This window comes from Pagrus major, chromosome 12 (genome assembly GCF_040436345.1).
Source record: "Pagrus major chromosome 12, Pma_NU_1.0".
In the NCBI taxonomy this organism is placed as follows: domain Eukaryota; kingdom Metazoa; phylum Chordata; class Actinopteri; order Spariformes; family Sparidae; genus Pagrus; species Pagrus major.
In genome coordinates, this window is record NC_133226.1 from 11,828,797 (window position 1) to 11,844,525 (window position 15,729).

Here is a 15,729-nt window from a genome sequence, read left to right on the forward strand (position 1 = left end):
TTGGTATTCAACGACAGATATGTTTCTTTTCATCACTGGGACGTAAATAAACAAGTTAGTAGAATATAAAGTGTGTGTGTGCTTTAAATTTCTTTTATATATACTCAGGGAGACGACAGATTTATATCACACTCCCCACTTTGTTTTCTTGTGGCAGAAAGTCATTAGAAGGCGACAGATGGAAACTAGTGTTGACATTTTATGAAAGTTTGATGTCCCCCCTCGGCTGAGGAAGCACCCACTAAAAGACACAACTTGTTTACTGTCAGGATGTGTTTCAAAACTTTACAAAGGAGCAACTGATCTGTGTGTTTGTGCATCTTGTTTTCCCCATTAATTTGTGCACACGAACTATACTCCAAAAGACACATGATCTGAGTTTTAACTCTTAACCTGTCTGATCTGGTAGTTTCTTTTTAGGTGTGTGTGTGTGTGTATGTGTCATAGTGGATGTGTGTGTGCTATAACTATTTCTTGGGCTTTTGCCAGCCGTTGTCCCTGCGCGAGGAGAATGTGGAACAGTGTTATTTCTGTGGCTACTTAGCCGTCCACAGAGGATCACCTATGAGAAAAGAGATGCTGCATCTGCCCGAGAGGGCGAGAGAGAGAGAGAGAGAGAGAGAGAGAGAGAGAGAGAGAGAGCTACTGATGCATTGCAGATAAACTGCAGATCCTAGTGTAACCCCTCCCTTCCTCCTCTCCCCCCCCACCTCCGCTCTTGTTGCTCTTTTTTTTTTTTTTTTTTACCTTGCCACTATACATGACATCATCACTGCCTTCTCCAGACCTCCCACTAATATCACCCCACACAGCTATCTACAGCCTGTCACACCCAGCTTTGCTCACCACCTGATCCCCTTCACCTTACACCTCTCACCCATCCATCTCACCGACCAGCGGAGCTTTGACCTTTGCAGGACGCTGCAGTCTGAAGTCGTTGTTTCACAAGTCAGCAAAGACTCCATTTGTCATGAACAGATTTCGACACACGATCCATGATTCCCCCCCTTTAAATGTTAATTGTTTGCACTTTTTGGCAAAGAAATCCATTAGACAAATATGTAAATCATGCATTCTCATAATATTTTGGTATTGGTGAACTGAAACTTAAATCTAAAGGTGTTACTGATATCATTCAGCAGCAAATGTGGAATTCAATCCCACCCCTTCCATGGCGTTTGCATTACAACACCGCTGTTGTTCGAATCATCTGCCCCCTCAAGTTGTTGCCAGTTTGTTGCTCTAGCTAACGTTGCTGACGCTAGCTAACTAACATTAGAACAACAACACAGATACTGTAATATCAACAGCGTTATACTATCAGCTCACAAACCTTGTTAGAAGCCAGAACCAGTGTCAGTTTTCTTACACAGAGATAAACAAAACAAACATTTTGGACCTGACAACATTTTTTAAATGATTCATTCATTATCATGTTTTTAAGGAAAAGAGATACTTCTATTGTGTATCAACATTATCAACATGACCTTTAGGTATCAAAGTAAAAGCAAAATTAAGTGTTATGTCAGTTCATTCATTACATTATTGGATTATTATGGCATATGCATTACTCAGCATTTTACTGTAGGTGGTTAAGGTAAAGCTAATCGTTTTTAGCTTCTTTCTACACTGTTGAGAAATTAACTCATAACAAGTTATCGTATTTTAGAGGCTGATCATGTTTTGTATGTAAAATGACTTAATCTGCAAAGTAATTAGCTGTCAGGTAAATGTAGTGGAGTGGAAAGTACAACATTCCTCTCTGAATAAATGTTGAAATTTAATGTTGCATATGAGACCAGAATTACCGCATTGCGGGTGTACCTCTAACACCAGTCAGGTTGCTGTTCCTGAGCTGTGGAGTTAGATAATGGTGATTATGATGTCACTGTGAAGTTGACCTTTGACTTTTGGATATAAGATGTCTTCATTTCATCATTTTTAGTTTGTGCCTAATTTGAAGATATTTCCCTCAAGGCGGTTTCTGAGATATCACATTCACAAGAATGGGAGGGACACCAGAAAACATAATACATCAAGATTTGGCTATCGCTGCACGGAGTCATAAAAACTCAGGTAAAGAACAAGTATCCCAAAAATGTTACTTTCCACCACTGAGAACAAATACATTTATACTGTCATTGCCAAAAATCCAATTATTCCTGTTAAACAGTAAAAGATTTTTCTTTTTTTTCTCTTTCTCTTAAAGGATAAGTCTGTTAATATTCTCTATTCTTCTTGTAGATAACGACAGAAAACAACACTGTATTGATCTACCTCATAATTATTACCAAATATACATACAGTAAATTAACCACACCTCTGTACTGGTTGACATGTTCCCTCATTGAGATGAACGTGGGGACTGTAGTGTAATGCACCATGAGTCACGTCTGCCGGTGTCCACCTTCCATCCATCCATCACCTCCATCCATCCCACCCAGGACCTTCTTGCTGTGAGGCAACAGTGCTAACCACTGCACCACTGTGCAGGCCTGAAGAGCCCATCTGTTTTAGGAAAATTGCTTACCATTCTTTTCATTGGATTTATACTGTACAGCATAATAAATCATGTATTTGATGTTTTCTCGTTGTGAACAGTCGTCAGTCGACTTTTTATAGTTCTACCATTTAATCAAATGCAACATTGAGCATTACTTTCAACATTTTTTCCTGAAATTTGGCCAATTTTGGATCTCAGCCAGTGCAGCCACAATGTTTGGCTGCACAATGACCCATCAGCAGGTCTCATGAGGTTTAAGCTGCAGGGAAATGAGAATATTGCAATCAATTCCATACTCACATAGATGACACCATCATAGGGATGTTGGTTGTTGGTATGTTGGCATGTGTTTTCATTACAAATTTCTTTCTCAACCCAAAAGACAACCCACATATAGATTTCTAGGCTGATTTGTGCATCAGCAGAGCTGTGAAAACCTCAGGGAAAAAGCGTAAATCAATATACAACAAACCTTAGATGGGAGCTGAACATGCAATAATCTAAATCCTCTGCTGCGAAGGCTCTGCGGTGCACACATAATGCACAAACACAAGCACAAGCAGGGAAGAATATGCGATGTAGTACAACTTTCCAAACAGTTAATAGTCTCATGCCTCATGCTCTCATTCTGCAATACATCTTCATACGTGACTCATCTAAAACCACTCGGCTCCTCAGGTGTAGTGGTGCATCAGGACATACTTGTGACCTTGATATCCAGCATGTCCGTACATCCTGTGGAGAACAACTCTGTGACAACTGCTTGTGGTTAACTGACGGTAAATGATGCCAGATGTAACAGATGGATGCTAGTGTTGTAGAGGACGGAAAAGTGATAATGTTATCACGGCGAACGAGAGGAGACAAACGTTATGGTATACGAGACAGTGACGGAGGGAGAGACGGAGAGGAGGCGGGAGGGAGACAGAGGGAGGGAGGAAGGAAGTCACAGGGGGGCTGGGAACAGATGGACAGACTGGGAGGTGATGGCAAAGAAAAATAAAGACATAGAAGAAAGAAATGAAATGTATGGTGGTGTAAAAGTAGAAAAGCAATCAAGAAATAGAACAGTGGATAGAGGAAAAGAAGAGAAGAGCAGCAGTGATAAAGAAAAAGATCCAATTTAACAGATAACAGCGGCGGCAGACAGAGTAGACAGTGTTCTCACTGGTGTCCTGAGCAGCTCAGTATTTATGGCTGTCTATGTGTCAAGTCATTATGTCTGGCCACCTGCATGCACCCAAAACTGTCCTCTATGTCTTCCTCCAACTCTGTCTTCTTCTTCTTCTTCTGCACACTCATGTTTTGGGATTAAACCCTCTGTTCTAGTTAAGGAAAAACCTAAACGCTACATCATATGATATACTACTGTTATGTGATTATTAGTAGTTGGTTCGCTGAGATACAGCTGGTGGCAATAATTTTCCCGTTTGGTGCCATTAAACTATTGCAGAAGACAAGGTCAAAACTCCAGTGATGTTTAGAACAACTTTATTTTGAGACCAATGGGTTACAGCTCGTGGCCTTTATCAGCCTCATCATGAAACACATATCAATAACATTTCAATAGGGTGGACTGAACCTGCCATAATCATATCTGACATCAGTGGAAATAAACGGGGGATTCAAAAAGGTGAAAAAAATATAAACATATGTATATACATATATAAAAGATAACCAATCATATCCATCTACACACATCAGCCACACCTACAAAGGCGGGCTGCATATGTGGTGCACATGTGGCTTCAGGCCAATTGTCCTCCCAGACAGAGAGGTAAGGGGACTGTCCAATAAAGGAAATGGGAGACACCATGCTCCATAAAGAAGAGGTGGTACTTTGGTTTGAACAGAACAGGACTTTTTCATAAAGTGCTATAACAGAGAAAGAGTTGGAAGATCAACAAGAAGCATCATTAAAAACATCAGAGTAAAAAAAAAAATCCACTCTCAGCTACTTTACTGCTCTTGTGGTTGAATGGGATCCAATCTCTCTTGAGGTGTTCAAAAATCAAATGTGGGTGTAGTGTTTACATACTCTTGCCCATGTTTACAAAAAAAAATGTAATGCCCACATTCATTGATATACTGTCACTACAGAAAACAACACTGTTTTGGTTTTAACTAAAATTGCCTGAGTACACTGTGTGTAAACCATGTTACATGTGTAGCAATCTCAATATTGACACCACCTATGACGTGGATCATTAATCTTCTGGCCTCACACACACACACACACACACACACACACACACACACTGGCTGAGCATCATCAACGTAAATCTTAATCACAGTTCTCTACGTTCGCTTCTCTCTCAATCTCAATGTCGTTGTTCCTCTCCACTGAGTCGTGACGTTCTCTGTGTCTCCTCATGAATATATTAGGGACAGATGTGAAACTGGCAGCCATGTTAGTTGCACGACACATCGCAGCAGGTGTGGAGGAAGTAGATACTTGAATTAAATTCAAAACTTTACTTGACTAAATGCATACAACAAAATGTGCTTCGACTAAGTAACACAATTAAAAGTGATTTTAATGCTGCAGTTGTGTTTGGTTTGATATCTCCAGTAGCTAATGGTGACTGATGTTAGTTAATGCTACTGCTTATTTACTTTGTAACTCAGAGAACTAAGTCACTTGCTGACTTTGAGTCTTTTCCATTTGTGCTACAGTATGTAGCATGTACTGTTATCCTATACACAGTGGCTGCAAAAGTTACAAAGTCTCAGTTTAAAAAGAATCAAAAAGAGTTTAGGTCCATAGGAGACTGAGGTCGTGTCCTCCATATTGGTTTCTGGGAAGGGACTTTCAGCAGCCTGGGTGAGTTTACATTCTGCAATTAGAAGTGATTTATTTGGATGAGCCCACTATCCACTCAGTATATTTCATTCTGACTATTTTATGCCAGCAAAATAAAGGAACAAAAAATTTCATAATTATAGCTATAATCACTCAATAATTTCATGCCCAAATTTTAGAAACTTTTTTTTAGACGTCCTGTGACTCCAGCATTTCTGGAAGCTTGGATACGACCCTGATATTACTGACTCTCAATGGATGCTTTTGGAATATGTGCGTCATATTAATGCTTTATTATCCTTCTATCAACAACCATGGCAACGCTGCTATTCAAATGTATGGAGGACCGAAAATGCAAAAATGAAAAACAAATAAATAAATCTCAATGTGGTGATTAATTGATTAATTTATATAATGTTACATAAACTTATATTATTTAATAAATATTAAACATACTTCCTTTTTTATTACCTTTGTATTAAAACCCTATTGATGTAATTTCCTATTTCATTTTCCATTGTACTTGTACCTGTACTCAATTTATTCATTATTCTTACATTTCTGCATCATCATACAAACGAGGAAGCTGTAATTCAAAGTATGTCATATCAATTTATGTCACATATAATAAATTAATTGATGCTTACATTTATCTTCAATATTACTTTTGGTGCATTGATATATCAATTCAGTCATTCTGTCATTTACTTTTCTCTTTGTTGATTTTTTAATTTTGCCACCTCTGGTCCTCCGTATAATGTGCCACTCAACAGTATATAAGCTGAACAAAAGGTCACGCTGTCCTTGTATTCTCTGCATCAGCTCAAACATGCCGTGCTTTGACCTCATTCAGTGGGAATGAACTCTCTATACGTCCTCACTCTGTGGTCTGGGCCTGCATGTTGGAGGCTGGGACAGACTGGGATGGGCTCTTCTGCCAGCGAGAGCCTGTTTTCTGCTGCAGTGCCATTTGAAAACACTCCAACCCTTCTGCAGTGCGCTGGAGCCCAGCACTGATGTTGAATGACTCCCCTGTTTTTTGCCCAACCCACACACCCTCACTCTGCCGTGCACATCACACCACCGCTGCCCTCGTAGGGCCATCCAAAAGCACATCAAAGGGTCTGAGCGAACAGCTCCAACAATGAAATATATGCGTCTGAAAATCCTGCAGCTAGCAGGAAGGGCCTGGATGTAGAAAGTCATGGAGCAGTGGTCAAGGACACTGTAACGTCAGCAAGCGATTGTGGGTGCAGCTCCTGTAGTATAGAACAATTTACAATACATTTGAGTGCTTAAAATAGGCAGACTCACGCACACACGGGGGGAGAAAGTCATTGTGACCGTCTCTCTCTCCCTCCCTCTCAGTCTAGCTCTCTCCCTGTCTGCCTTTCTGTCTCTGGAGCAATCTAAAATTGGCCATGCTTGATGCATTAGCTCTGCTTGACTTCGGCTCGCACTGGAAAGCCAATGAGGGGTACGAGAAAATGTAGACAGGTGATTAATGGAAAACGTCTCTTTCAGTGTTGAAAAGCAGAATAACTTCTCTACTCACAACCTCACCCATAACAAGCAGACTTTTAAAGGTGATACTTGTGCAGGAGTGTCTTTATCAGTTAAGTTTGCCAGATTTATGACTGCACCTGCCGTTGCATGTAAATGCATTAGGTAATGGATCTGTAAAAAGCACTAATGCAGCTGTTTTTGGTGCATTACCTCCAGCCATTGGGAATCGTTTCACATTGACCTGATGCGACCCTAGATTAGAGTGAAGCGTCGAGATTGATACCAGATCAATGGCCCTGTCGGAACCACCGGACAGGCAGACCACACTGAGGCGTCTCTCTCCTGGAGGGAGAATGTCTCGGAAAAAGGGATGGATCAGCCACAATTCCCATGTGGCTTTGCGCTTGCAATAGTGAGGATCCTACAGACAGCGGTAGAGACACTCCTTGCAGAAGGAAAGTGTGTGTACAAACGTTAGGATACAGTATTCAGGAATGTACAATCAGAACATGAGCTCCCTCATTTGAGAGATTACGAAATGGCCCAGTTTTGCAACATCCACACGTAGACTGTGACTGAGCAAATTACACTTTTAGTTCTGTTTTTTAAAATGTATAAAGTAAACTGGACATGTGAAAAGATCATCTGCTAAATCTTGACATTTTGCAGTGTTTTGAACATTTGACCTTCATATATATATATCTATTTCATATATATCTATTTCACTGAAGTTACAAATGATCAAAATCAAATCAGTTTCTACACATAAATGGAAAAAATTGTGAATCAGTGACTGGATCTGAGTTTTATTACACAGAAATACATTTAAATGTGACATTTTTAATTATCGGCATACTAAGTCCTTATTATTATTATTATTATTATTATTATTATTATTATTATTATTATCAGTATTACCCTGCATCTATGCAGCATTAAAGGTGCACTATGCAGTTTTGGGTAAGAAATTTTATTTAGAAGAGAAAGATCTTCATTGACTGATTTTTTTTATTTCTAAACAAACTAAATAAACAAACTCTCTTTGTTTTCATGACTGAATAAACTGAATAAATAAACTGACCTTAAAGGACAACACAATTTCATACTGTTTTACTTTGTTATATGTGGCGGACCCTGCCACCTTTCTAGCTTCAAACACAGTTCTGGGGACCTTATTTTCCTCTGAGAACAATAATTAATCCTAATTTATTAGCAAATATAAATAAATGGGATTGTCTCTCTTTGTTTTTGTGTTTTTTTTTAACTTTGCATGTTAAGGCACACAGGAGGAGGTATACAGATACATATTGCTATTATTCATATGACATAGCCTCTCTGTTTGAAAGTGATGACAAAGCATGACAGAGTCTTCACATTCTCAGTCAATAATAGTATTATTCATAGTTTATCACAGCAGCAAACAACTGACAACTTGTTTTGCTGGTCGCTGTCCATGGTGCTGAAGTGACAGGACACATACACCCATACAGATACAGACAAGTTAATATCTTGGTCCGTTTTTACTTGGTGACTTTTTGCTGTGGAAACACTTCAGTTTATCTATCTATCTATCTATCTATCTATCTATCTATCTATCTATCTATCTATCTATCTATCTATCTATCTATCTGATCTGATCTGATCTCAGATCTGTCTATCTAAATCGGACCCCCATGCAGCGCCTCCAGCCCACGTGGTCCACACCGGACGGGGCCCGGGACCACTCGCAGGCTCCCTGGCAGAGATGCTCCCTCCCCCCCTCCTCCATCAATGGACGAAATAAAAGTGCTTGGTGTTGGCTCGTAAGCGGCACAGCCTCACACTGACTATAAAAGGAGCAGTCAGAGTTGGTATCAGTCGCTGTGAGAGCCATACACCCCTCACCTGCACACACACACATAACACACATACACCCACATACACGCCTCCACCTCCTGCACCGTCCCCCTTCATTCCTGCTCACATCCCCTTCGGTAGTGTGACCGGATGAGCTACCCGGTGGACACTATAGGGAGCCCCTTCCGGAGAACTATGGACACTAGGACGACCAGCTACGGCTACAGCCGCTCCAGCGGCACCCCCTCCAGCGGCTTTCGCTCCCAGTCTTGGTCCCGGGCAAGTCCCGGCTCCACCATGACCACCTCTTACAAGAGGAGCGTGAACCTGCCGGTGTCCCGAGCTTACAGCTCAACGGTGCTCAGCTCCGCCGACAGCGTTGATTATACCCAAACCTCCATCCTGAACGGAGACTACAAGCGATCTAACGAGAAAGAGCAACTCCAAGGGCTCAACGACCGGTTTGTTGTTTACATTGACAAGGTGCACTACCTGGAGCAGCAGAACAAGCAGATCGAGGCGGAGATCCAGGCACTGCGGCAGAAGCAGGTGTCGCGCTCCCAGCTGGGAGACCTGTACGACCAGGAGCTGCAGGAGCTGCGCTCCATGCTGGAGCAGATCAACCATGACAAGGCGCAGATCCAGCTCGACACCGACCACATCGAGGAGGACATCCAGCGGATCAGGGACCGCTTTGACGAAGAGGCTCGCATCCGGGAGGAGACAGAGGCGATCATCCGCGTCCTGAAGAAGGACAGCAGCGACTCGGAGTTGGTGAAGTCCGAGTTGGAGAAGAAAGTTCAGTCGCTGCAGGATGAGATCGCCTTCATCCGCAATAACCACGAGGAAGAGGTCAGCGAGCTCATCGCTCAGATCCAGGCGTCTCAGGTGACGGTGGAGAGGAAAGATCTCCAGAAGGCGAACATCACCGAGGCGCTGCGGGAGATCCGCTGCGAGCTGGAGGGACACTCCAACCAGAACCTGCAGCAGGTGGAGGGCTGGTTCATGTGCCGCTACGCCAAGCTCACCGAGGCAGCCGAGCAGAACAAGGACGCCATAAAGTCCGCCCGGGATGAGATCTCTGACTACCGCCGCCAGCTGCAGTCCAAGACGGTGGAGTTGGAGTCCGTCCGCGGGACAAGAGACTCTCTGGAGAGGCAGCTGAACGACATCGAGGACCGCCACAACAGCGACCTGGCCAGCCTGCAGGTAAGGGACGCAGCCACAGAGCCGTGCGTAAAGACATGGCGTGGATAGACTTTTTACTATTAGACTGGCAACTTAGTTAACGTTTTGTGATTTAACTAATATATCTGTGTTTAAAACTTGCTATCATTCAGATGGAGTTAAGTTAATGCGCTTAACATTTCATATTTTTTAATGTCTTGATGACGTAGTTTTTAATCAAGGGACTTAAAAACAGCAAACTTCCTTAATAACGGTAACAAGGGTCATATTTTCGTGTCTGTATCACGATTGAGAGTCTGTGTCGAGACATTTTCTGCTGCGTAACGACTGCGATGAGCTCATCTTTGCGCTTACAAGTGCTCAGACTTTCTTGAGAGATTTCCAATTGTCAGGAAATGGTTAAAGGGAGACACTGCAGCAGACTCCCTCCCTCTCCCTCCCTCCCTCCCTCCCCCTCTCTCTCTCTCTCTGTCTTTGTGATGCTGAGTCAGAGGCACGGGTCGATGCCTTCATTGGCTCTGTCCTTGCATCACACCACTGAGATTTAGGGGTGGGGGTGGGGGTGGGCGAGTGTATTGACAATTGTGGAGGCTGCCCTTGAAAAAGAGAGGCATTCAACAACTCCAGAATGCGTCAGAATATATTAAAGCAACAGCCTTCACTGCACTACAGACTTTATAAACTCTGCAAGGGGAATCAAAGAGGGCTGGATTAAGGTCAGTTAAGGTCAGGCAGACAAAGGTTTTCAAAGCTTTTGGACATTTTGAACACTTTAGAGAGTTTAAAGCTTTGCCTTGCACAGTTTTATGACACTCATTCGATCTTGTGTTGTGTCTGCTGTGTTTTTTTCCCCTCAGGAGACAATTCACCAGCTGGATAATGAGCTCAAGAGCACCAAATGGGAGATGGCTCGTCACCTGCGCGAGTACCAGGACTTGCTCAATGTCAAGATGGCCTTGGACATCGAGATTGCTGCATACAGGTACTCAAGAGAAGTTTAGAATTCACATTTTAACACAGTTTCTACTTTTCTCTGTCTCAAAACTCATGATGTACACATTTGTTGTTCCCAGGAAACTCCTCGAGGGCGAGGAGACCCACTTTAGCACTTTCCCCTACCGCCAGGCCGTCACCCCCACCAAAATATCTAAGCCCAAATCAGAAGCTACCAAGCTGAAGGTGCAGCACAAGTTCGTGGAGGAGATCATCGAGGAGACGAGGGTCGAGGATGAAAAGTCCGACATCGATGAGGCCCTGGCAGAGATCGCACAAGAGCTGTCCGCCACGCTCGGAGACGGAGGAGAGGAGGGAGAGGAGGAGGAAGAGGAGGCAGAAGAGGCAGGACAGGGAGAAGAAGAAGAGGGTGAGGCAGAGGAGGGAGAGGCTGAGGAGGAGGAAGTTGTAGCTGCCACAGAAGCTAAAGTTAGTGCCAGCGCACCCACTAAGGAGGAGGAGGAGGATGAGGATGGAAAAGGTGGCGATGAGGAAGGGGAGGGTGAGGGAGAAGGCGGTGAGGAAGGAGAGAAGGAAGAAGAGGGTGAGGGAGAGGACGAGGGAGGGGATGACGCAGAGGGAGGCGATGAAGGGGAAGGAGAAGCGGGAGCAGAGGAGGAGGAGGAAGTTGAGGAGACAGTATTGTGCTCCAAAGCTCCGGAGTCCAAAGCCTCTCCAGACAAAGAGAAGGCCGGAGACAAAGAAGGCAGCGGAGGAGAGGAGGAAGCTGCCGCTGAAGAGGAGGCCGGCGATCAGGATGAAGACGCCGCCAGTGACAAAGCATCCAAAAGCGGAGATGAGAAAGATGAAAAAGATGAAAAAGATGAGAAAGATGAGAAAGATGAGAAAGATGAGAAAGAGGACGCAGACAAAGACAAAAAGGACGATAGTGAAAAAGACGAGAAGGTGAAAGAGGAGAAAGTGGATGACAAATCAGAAGAAGTCGTTGCCAAGACAGAAGCTCCGAAAACAGAAGCTGCGAAGCCCGAGCCCAAGAAGGAAGAAGCCGCCAAAACAGAGGTATCAAAACCTGAATCTCTAAAGCCTGAGTCCCCAAAGCCTGGATCCCCCAAGTCTGAATCACCCAAACCTCAGTCCCCTAAATCTGAATCTCCCAAACCTCAGTCCCCTAAATCTGAATCTCCCAGGCCAGCATCTCCCAAGTCTGAGTCCCCCAAAGAGGGCTCACCGAAGGCTGGATCCCCCAAACCTAGCTCCCCGAAAGCTGAGTCCCCTAAGTCAGAATCCCCAAAACCTGAATCCCCGAAACCTGAATCCCCAAAAGCTGAATCCCCAAAAGCTGAATCCCCAAAAGCTGAATCCCCAAAGACAGAGACTGCCAAGCCTGAGGCTCCTAAGGCTGCTGAAGAGAAATCAGAGAAGAAGAGTGAGCCGACAGACGACAAGAAGGTAGAAAAGAAGGATGTTGCCATGAACGGCGACTTGGACAAGAGCAGCCCTGAGGAGAAAGAGAAGAAGGACGAGGAGAAAGAAGCCGACGTGATCGCCAACGGCGTGGACGAGAGCCCCGTCAAGGAAGATGGCAGCCAGAAAGTGGTCATCACCAAAACCGTGGAGACGATCACAACTGGAGAGGACGGCTCCAAGCATGTCACCAAATCAGTCACCGTGACCGAGACGGTGAAGGAGGTGGAGGAGGTTGAGAAGATGGTCGCCACCAAGAAGACGGAGAAGCACTCCACCCAATCCATCAAGGAGGTGACCGAGGGCAACTGACTCCAGATGCCTGATCCAGAGGAGCGGGGCCAGAGGAGAGGACGCGAAGACAAGCAATCAACCCTGAACTAACATAACAAAAATCATACAGCTAGAGCGATGTAATAAAAATAACCACTCTCAAACATACGAAACAAATCATAGAGAGAAGCCAAAACTTAAATGCTACGAATTTCAAAAGATGCATGTTGAGTGACAGCTTTCATGGGGCTTCGCTGCAGACGCGGTCAGGAGCAAGCGACTGAGACATTTTATCCTCTTTTTCTTTCTTTTCTGCAGTTCAAGGGTGAGCTCATGGGAGGGAGGGCGGGGGGAGGGTCTCTGCATGCTAGCTCAGGAGAGGGGAGTACGTCCTCTCTTATCTGTATGTATGGTAGAAATACACTGTAAAAAGAGTAAATATGTAGAAGGAATAGATTTAATGCGGGTGGGAGAGCGAGCAAGATGTTATTAAAAGTTTTGAGTTTAAGCAAGAGGAGGAGGACTAGGCCGGCGGGACGGGTCCTCCACACTGAAGAAGCCTTACTCGACACGTGAAGATTCCTACTGAGCCAAAAAAAACTAACAAATACACAACATGCAGCGAAGAAAGAGACAGGCAGCGATATGATAAACACACAACCATATACATCCAGTAACTGAAGCAGTTAAAGCTTAACGAAACGTGAAGAAACTCTTAGCCTTAAACATGCTTTTTATCAGTGTCTGTTATGTTTACCTGAGTGCAAATGAAAAAAAAAAAAAACACTGTAAATGTGCAGATTTGTGCATTCTTGTATGCATAGGATGGACTTGAATTTAAATACAGAAATAAATGAGGTGCTACTGTTTGCAATCCCATGACTTTACTCATCATGAACGATTTCCCAGCAGCATTTGCTCAATAAATGCCATAATGAATTCAAAAAAAGAAGATTGTGTCTTGTCATTTTGTATGCATGTATTATTGTATGTTTTGCAATTATAAAGGTATCAAACATTACATTAGAGGAGTTACATTAAGTTGTTAAGTGGCTGAAAGTGTCACAACTCAACAGCAAAGCAGTAATGAAATGAATAACTAAGTTAAAATGTATTTGATCCTCTATACTATTTAAAAATTCATACAACACTTTTCAAAACATGGTTGAACCAAGACCAAGGCCACACTTTATAATATACAGTACATCTAAAGTTAATTAAACATTAGTTAATAGTTAGTTCACTGTTAACAAATGCTTTTAAAACATCTATTAAACAATTTTGATAAAAGGTTGATAAAATTCACTTGAAACTTTATATTGGTATCAATATAATGTACAGATGAACTACACACTAGTTATCAATCATTTTATTATAAACATCAGTTGCAACTTTACAGTAAAGCAGCCTAATAAATGGTTTAGAAAGCATTTCATTACTTCTTAAGAGTGAAATGACTTTTAGCAAAAGTATAATTAAAGGTGCAATATGTAAGAATTTTAGTTGAAAACATGAAAACATGTACTAAAATAATCAACACAATGTGAACCACGCTTCTGAAATTATGAGGTTTATGTATTGTGTTGCAGAGATATCTTCTGAAGTTAGCATGCTAACCAGCTAGCCTCGGCCCATCCTAATTCAAAGCTCCTTAGCTAGCTGTGTAAACATTAACACTCTCCCGTCTCTTTGGAGTCAGAGGCCGGACCACTAGCTGCATGGCTAACCTAGCTAACTAGCTAGTTATTTAGCAGCAGCTAATGCTTACTCTAGTGATATGCTGCCCCCTGTTTGTATTATGTATGGATTTGACAGGGGGGCAAGTCTTATATATTGCTCCTTTAACTATAAATGTACCATTTATTAATGATGGTTATTAGAGTGTTACCTTGTTTACCATGTTTACACAAGTGTTGTATAAATAAAGTTTATTTATAATCATGGCTAAATGAATTGACCACATAAGATTACATAGGGGTTAAAAAATATTTTTAAGTCATTAATTTCATAACTAAATACTGTAAGTTATAATAATAGGTGTTAGCCACTAAAACATTTCAGGACTGCAATGAGGCAAATAAAATCTGTCAGCTGAAACAAAACAAAAATAAAACTGCATTAAATACACAACAATAATTTCAAATTAATAAAACAGTATCATACTCATTCAGCTTATCTTCACCACAAAAACATTACCAATATCAATCTGTGGCGGTCATTCTGGAGTATTTAAAGGTAAAATAGATAAACAAATACATGTAATAGTTGTGTCTGGTCCTTCGCCCAGATAATTTACATATCTCATTAAACAGAATGATTAAAGATATCGACCACATTAATGTATGCTGTATGAGATCAATGATTCATATTCAGATGAAAAATGATTTTATCATGAAAAGCAGCTCTTAAACTTAAAACAAATTTCTCAATAATGTTCTTAAAATGAAGTCATCAACTGAGGATGTAACTTATCTGATCTAATTTTAAAACGTTATTTAATTTCCTGTAATGTACTGCCATTAATCATGTTCATGACATTTTAGTGGATATTAATAAAAGAGAAAGACAAGCTTTGACTGGCCATGCTGAAAGGATGGGAGAGATTAACTTCTATGTCTATCAGCGAGTGTATCACTGAGAGATATTTCTCTAACTTTACTTCTGATTGATGTGCTGCTGAACTACTTTGCCAAAAGGGTGTAAATATGTGGCATTTTCTTGTTTATGTCAGCAGCAGGAGCATAAACCCAGAGAAGTGATGGCAGATCTTATCACACAGAGGCTGTGTGCAAAGAAATAGCACTGCATCAACGTCTAAAGTTGTTTTTAAACTCGCCAGCAGGGCTCCAGCCTTGATGCAGAGAGCCTACTGCTGCTGCAGACTGTCCACAGTTAATGTCTATCCGAGGGAGTGAAATAACAGAGCAGCTGCAGTCTGACGCCGGGTGTCAGAGGATAATGTGCATGGCTTCTTATCACATCAGGGAGGATTATAGATGTGAAAGGGAGAGATGATACATGGCTACTTCTAGTCTCTGTAAAAATAGTAATTTGAGGTAATTGCAACAACAAGGTTATGAGTCATCTTGTATGAAGGTATAATCAGTTTCAACAGGTGCCAGCCTTTATATTTTACATGTAAATGGATAATAAAACAGAACATTCTCACATTGGAGTAATTATCATAATTTATCTTAGTTTG

General features: G+C 42.2%; 1 protein-coding gene across 1 annotated transcript; it reads left to right on the forward strand.

Moving 5' to 3' along the window:
• Positions 1-8,798: 8,798 nt before the first annotated feature.
• On the forward strand, positions 8,799-12,566 carry nefma (neurofilament medium chain a). The gene is made up of 4 exons (XM_073478574.1): positions 8,799-9,857; positions 10,694-10,818; positions 10,910-11,693; positions 11,748-12,566. The coding sequence occupies exons 1-4, from the start codon at positions 8,799-8,801 to the stop codon at positions 12,564-12,566; spliced, it is 2,787 nt and encodes a 928-aa protein (XP_073334675.1).
• The last annotated feature ends 3,163 nt before the right edge of the window (positions 12,567-15,729 follow it).

Excerpts from the sequence above, each read along its gene's own strand:
- nefma (XM_073478574.1), top strand. The coding sequence starts at position 8,799 with ATGAGCTACCCGGTGGACACTATAGGGAGCCCCTTCCGGAGAACTATG. Across the intron at positions 9,858-10,693 it reads GCGACCTGGCCAGCCTGCAG|GAGACAATTCACCAGCTGGA; the intron begins GTAAGGGACGCA and ends TTTTCCCCTCAG. Across the intron at positions 11,694-11,747 it reads AGAAAGATGAGAAAGAGGAC|AAAGTGGATGACAAATCAGA; the intron begins GCAGACAAAGAC and ends GTGAAAGAGGAG.